The 6,221-nt window shown below is 56.9% G+C and overlaps 1 protein-coding gene across 2 annotated transcripts in view; it reads left to right on the top strand.

The window, feature by feature from the left end:
* The window catches only part of CTTN (cortactin), a 33,102-nt gene that overhangs the window by 20,429 nt on the left and 6,452 nt on the right, over positions 1-6,221 (top strand). For both annotated transcript variants that reach the window (XM_008580782.1, XM_008580781.1), the window contains 2 exons: positions 2,296-2,365; positions 4,252-4,400. In XM_008580782.1, coding sequence (XP_008579004.1) covers positions 2,296-2,365; positions 4,252-4,400 — 219 coding nt within the window. The remainder of the gene's footprint in view (positions 1-2,295; positions 2,366-4,251; positions 4,401-6,221) is intronic.

Genomic DNA, 6,221 nt, shown 5'->3' with positions numbered 1-6,221 from the left:
GGGGGGGTGGGGGCGGGGGAGGCCTACATACCACTTAAGGACTTACTCTTCTTCGATGTACGTGAGGGGTCCAGCAGGGTCCAGCAGGCAGAGGACACAAGTGCAAACGCGCTGAGCAGCCCCCTGGCCGTGGTGGAGACTGGCTCAGGGGCAGCTGCAAGAGGCGGCCCTGGTGGTTGGAGTGAGGTGTGGCCATGGCTGGGGCGGCGTTGGAGCTCGTCAGACGGCAGCAGTGTTCAGGGGACAGCGGCAGGAGGGAGGAGGCAGGTGACACCCGTGTGGACATGGACGTCTGCCGAGCTGGGGGACTTGGGAGGGGCTGATGTGAGTGAGTCTGCAGGAGGCCAGTGCGTGGAGATGGGGGTGAGGCCGGGTGCACGTGCAGAGTGGTGAGGGGCCCCCAGGGCCGCACCTGCATGGTGGCAGCGGCCAGGCTGGCCAGAGAGGGTCGGCAGGGGGCGCAGAGGTTCCAGTGGCCGAGTGTGGGGAAGGGTTGGCGTGGAATGCAGGTGGGGAAGGAGCTAATCAGTGGGTGAGTCAGAGGTTCGGCCAGATGTTCCTGTTCTGTGGATGTCTGTGGTCAGCGTGGATGTGATGACTGTGACGGCTGGCCTTGCTAGCTCTGTGGTAGGAGGTACGTTAGGGACTCCCTCTAGTCGTCTCTGGGTTCTGTGTGTGAGGTGTTTCTGTTCTGTTCTTTGTGCAGTTGAGCTCAAGGCTTCGAATGCTGCCCAGGGTCCTAGTACACGTGGGGATGAGATTGGGACCCGCCGCACTGTGAGGCCGTTCCAAGAGCCAGGTGGGGTTGTGGAGGACTCACGTCTGCAGTGGTCCCTGTGGGCAGTGGAGGCCAGGGAAGCCGATGACCTTCTGTTTGCCATGGCACCAGTTGCCTTCTTGGACAAGAGGAGCAGGGACTGTCCTACAAGGTTGGCCTGAGCAGGCCTGAGCAACTCAAGGACATGGAGCAGCTGACTGGTGGACCCTGAGCAAGGACAGATGGCAAAGGGAAGAGGAGTGGGTGCGGCAAGCAGGAGGGTGTGGTCAGTGAGGGGTCTTGGTGATAGGGAACGTAGAGGGAGGCAGGGCAGAGTGTGGTGGGGATGGCATGAGAGCTAACTCCAGAGCCGAGAGGCGTGGGGCTTGGGTGGTGGGAAGCACCCAGGTGATGGCGGTAGACAGCTGCTGGACAGGGTGGGTGGTGGGTGATAGGAAGACGGGCCACAGGATCACTGTCCAGAAGCAGCAGTGAGGCGCTGACCTCCCCCCACCCTGAGGCCTCATAGCAGGCAGGAGACTCATGGACAACTGGGTAGGGATTGTTCTGGGAAGAGGTGGGAGACCTGGGACAGTTTTGAGGGGCAGTGTGTCTGGGAAGAGAGGAGGCCTGGTCAGGGAACCCGAGCAGCTGAAGTTGGAGACCGGGCAGGGGTGGCCTGCGTGCTGGGCAAAGGCCTCTGGCTGGACACAGCTGGTCCTGGAAGGGCAGATGGGTGGGGGCTGTTCTGGCCATGCTGGGCTTTCAGACTCCTCAGGGTGCTGTTGTCCTGTGGAAGGAGGACTTTGGAGAGGGTAGGGGAGAGCTGGGACAGGCCAGCCCCCGTCCCCGGCGGTGCCTAGCAGTTACCTAGCATGTCAGGGCAGAGCGTCAGCCAGAGCCTCTGTGCCTGGACTAGAGGGAGGTCCTGGACTGCTACTTAGTTCTGGACATTAACTGGTTAACTTGGGTCACAGTCCTCCTTCAGAGTCTCATTTTCCTAGCTAGATGAGAGCAGGGAGCATTCTGAGCCCCACGCATCTTCAGAAGAAGGGGGGACACTCACGATGGGACTGAGGGTGGTTATCGGTTCCCAGAGCCCCGTCAGCATGCTGAGTCTGCCTTTGGGTGCTGGTCACCACTGTGGGATCGGGCAGACATCACTGAGTGCCCTACTGCACAAAAAGGTGCAGCCCGCTTATTGGGAGACATGGAGGATCGGGCCAAGTGTCCCCTCCCCCAGCAGAGAGGCTTCCAGGATCCTGGAGGAAGGACCTGGTGCTGGCTCCCAAGCAGCAGGTGCAGGTGTATGTGGTTTTATTCTGAAGCTGGCTCACAGTCTCCAGCAAGTGTGTGGTGATGTTTTTCATGCCTCAGCTAATCTGTGAAACAGAGGTGCAGGTGCAAGGTTCAGGCTGTCTACCTGGGCCTTTGAAAGATCTGGGCAAAGCTCTGAATGTTTGTGTCGGTCAGAAGCCATGACTGGCCATGAGGAAAGAGAAAAGGGCTTTCCTGATTTCCCTCTCCTATCTCCGTAGAACGCTTCAACCTTTGAAGACGTTGCAAAGGTGTCCTCTGCTTACCAGAAGACGATCCCTGTCGAAGCCGGTGAGTCCTCGCAGAGCCCGCACAGCGCCAAGTGGTTTTCCCAGGAAAGTGCTGAGGGGAAAACGATAGTTTACGAAACAGAGCTGGGAGCAGACATGGATCTTGGTTGTGGCTGGGTATTTTGGGGAAAGAATTTGACCCTTTTGATGAAGATCTGTTTGCTCCAGCAGAGGTTTGGAGGCACCTTTCAGACACAGTGTGTTGCGGCTCTGGCAGTGGGGTCTGTTTTGAGGGGCACTTCCCAAAGCAGACATGGGTTAACTGCAGGTCTGCAGGGCCCTCCTGCTCTGCCATGAGTGGGTTCTGGGAGCAGCTAACACACGCCCCATCCTCCCTGAACCATCGGCCGTGGCCACCATGGGAGCAGGGTGTCAGCATCTGCACATACTAAAGGAGACCCTCTTGCTGCCTCTCACTTCTGGGCCTGCGACCAGGCCGCTCGAAATCTGTCCTTTCAGGTGTCTGCAGGGCACACATGGAATCAGGCATGGGCCACGCCCTGATGTCAGCATCATTTAGTTGGGGACAGTACTATGTATGATAAGAAGTGCTGGATTCAGAGTAGTAAGCAGAGTCACCATTGGTTTACTGCGGATGCCTGGATCGGCAGTTCTCAGATTTTGTGGTCCCAGGACCATGCTCGTGGAAATTACCAAGGGCCCCAAAGAGCTGCTGCTGCTGTCTGATGTCTACTCCATTAGAAATTAAAATAGAAAAAAAGTTTTAAATTAATTCACTGAAAAATAATAAAACCGTTACGTGTTTATGTAAGAACACTCTTTATGAAAAGTAGCTACATTTTTTGAAAGCTAAAGAACACTTAGAAGAACGGCATTGGTTTATGTTTTTGTGAATCTCTTCAGGAACAGATGGCTGGACTCTTGTATCTGCTCCGCTCTGCATCCGTTCTGTTGCCCTAAGTTACGTTGTTTGCCCAACTGGGGAGTCCACATTTTCTCCACAGTCAGAAGGGGAGGAGTGTTTCACAGCCCCCTATCACGTGGGTGCTCTGCGGGCTGCCCCCAGCCTCGCGCGCTGGCACCTCGGACGGCGGGCCTCCTTGCACCTGCAGCAGCTGCCCACCTGTCATGGCAGCAGCGTCAGCGTTGCTCTCGTGGGAGGAGCTGGCTCTGAGTTATGCTCATCTTCAGAGGTGGTTATTTGTACCGTCAGTCTCACTAGCAAAGTCTTTAAATGAAAATCGTCATGCTCATGGTGGCAGCTACAAGTTTTTCAAAATTCTGAGGTTTGCTTGAAAGCTTTTATTTTCTCATTGGCAACAATTGCTGCAGGAATGTTTCTTGACATGACATGCTCAGATATTTCCACTTTGGAGGAAATATCTGCCAGATACCGAAATCTGGGTTGACTGACTTGTCTGTCAGCTGCTACTCAGGGGAGAGTGGTGCTCCATGAAAAACAGTGTAACTCACAGCTCAAGGAGTGGCACAAAAAATGTTTCTTGAGACACCCATCAAACTTCACGGACGGCAGCAGTGGTTTATGTGTCCTTCCCATTTTTGTCGCACAAGATATCAAATGGTGTATACTCAAGGGTGGAGGCTTACTAAAATTCAGTGCTTTTTACTGCATCAGGACTGACATCCTTAAGTGGGATTGGCTGCTGCTTTTTTAAAAATTGTGTGTGGTGGTAAAGAATACAATGATGTTTGTTTTAAAATCCTTCCGGATGCAAGGGTGGGGTGATGTCCCACTGCTGCCATGCACTGTGGCGGGCATGGGGGAGGGCCAGAGGGCGGTTGAGCTGGCAGCCGGGAGAACTGTTTCCCTTCTTGGTGGGAACTCCTGTTGAGCAGGGAAGGCCGCCTCGGTGCGGGGCCCTCGGGAGGCGTTCTGAGGTCAGGCATATGCTCCTGTTGCTCTAGTGACCAGCAAAGCCAGTGACATCAGAGCCAACTTTGAAAACCTCGCCAAGGAGAAGGAGCAGGAGGACAGGCGGAAGGCGGAGGCGGAGCGAGCGCAGAGGATGGCCAAGGAGAGGCAGGAGCAGGAGGAGGCCCGGAGGGAGCTGCAGGTGAGCGAATGGGCCGCACCTGTGCTCAGCGTGTGGGCCTGCTGGGGCTGGGGGCTGGGGGCTGGGGCTGGGGCCTGGGGCCTGGGGCCTGGGGCGAGCTTCCCATGGGCAGAGGGGTTCTGGGAAGCCATTGTGTCTGGGCCCAGCCTTGGCTCCCTTTCAGCTCCTGGCCACCCNGGGCTCGGGGCTCGGGGCTCGGGCTGCTTTTCTCAGTGGAGCAGGTTTCCAGGAGAAATCATTTTAAACTCCCGTCCAAGGCTGTATTCTAAGGAACTTCTAACCTTAGCCACAGGTATGGTCAGGTCTTTTTTTTTTTTTTTTCCTTTTTGTCTTTTTTCGTGACCGGTAATGGGATCGCAACCCTCAGTGTTGTGCCCGTACTGCGACCGGCAACGGGATCGTCGCAACCCTCAGTGTTGCGCCCGTACTGCGACCGGCAACGGGATCGCAACCCTCGGTGTCGTGCCCTTACCGCGCTCAACCAGTGAGCGGACCGGTCTCTACATGGGATCCGAACCCTCGGCGGGAGCCCCGCCATGCTCCCAAGCGCCGCACTCTACCGGACCGGCCCTGGTCAGGTCTTTTGACCACGAGATCCCGGGCAGTTTTCTGGCTCTCATCCAGCCCTCCTGTTCAGTGCCCGGGTGCCTGCCAGCCTGCCCTGCCCTCTGTCCAGGAGCGGTCAGGGGACGTGACTTTGAGTTCTGTAGGCTTCTCCCTCCAGGGGCTCCAGTCCTGATGTTTCCCTGAGTCTCTGTTCTCCCCATCCCCTTCCAGAACCTGCTCTTTTCTTGGGAGGAAGGTTGTGGGTGCAGGAGGGACTCATGGGCAGGAGGTGGGGCTGTTCTCTTCTGCAGCTCCCGGTTCTGTCACCTGGCCTGCTGCTTTTGCCTGGAGGCTGTGGACACGGGGCTGTGGGAACTGGGCAGGAGGCGAGGACTTTCTCCTTCCTGAAACTTCTCCACACGGGCTCGGTGTGTGAGGGCTCTGGTCCCCACGTGACCACCCGCCACCTGGGCACCTGCAGCATGTCAGCTCATCTTTCTGCAGCTTTGTGTACTCACCTGTAAAACTTACCACATGACTGACTCTGGGGTAGTCAGAAAATAGAATCCTGAAATAATGCTGCTCTACAAACCATGAAGCTTTGTATAAATCCATGGACGTTTCCTCCCCAAAATCAGTGCTTAGGGCTCTGAAAACCCCTGTTGGGGGAGAGTGTGGTTGAGAAAATCAACATACAACAGGCAGATAAGCTGGAAGCCAAAGACATTAATCAACCAGCCCTGGTATGTGTTTATGACATGCAATCAAGTAGGAGTAAGAGCAGTTTATATAATCGTCATTTACCATTCCTTCACCACTAGAAACTTTCCTAGGCGGGGTCGCCTGGTGGGTACGGGGATGCCCTGGACCTTGGTGTAGTCAGCACTGTGCTCTGCCAACTGAAATTCTTACAGAGCTCTGTGCTCCACAGTTTCAATGAGCTGCTCGGGAGCTGTGGTTTTCCTGTGTGGCAGCACCCATGGGTACACGCACACAGCAAGAAGGGCACTTTCCCCTGTTCCTTGTCTTCCGATAACGCAGGCTTGGGGCGTGTGGGAGGGAAGAGGCTCAGGGTTGTCCTCGAACCTTCCCTCCCGCTGTGCTGCGCTTCCTGCCAGCCCCTCCCAGCCTCGGCCTGAGGGCTTCTTGGTGGCCAGCTGCTCCTGTCTGTGTGGGAAGCCCCCCCCCCCCCCCCCCCCCCCCCCCCCCCCCCCCCCCCCCCCCCCCCCCCCCCCCCCCCCCCCCCCCCCCCCCCCCCCCCCCCCCCCCCCCCCC

The sequence above is a fragment of the Galeopterus variegatus genome, unplaced genomic scaffold (assembly GCF_000696425.1).
Source record: "Galeopterus variegatus unplaced genomic scaffold, G_variegatus-3.0.2 Scaffold2158, whole genome shotgun sequence".
Classification (NCBI taxonomy): domain Eukaryota; kingdom Metazoa; phylum Chordata; class Mammalia; order Dermoptera; family Cynocephalidae; genus Galeopterus; species Galeopterus variegatus.
Note: the sequence above shows the minus strand (reverse complement) of the source record. Positions and strands in the feature narration are given on the sequence as shown.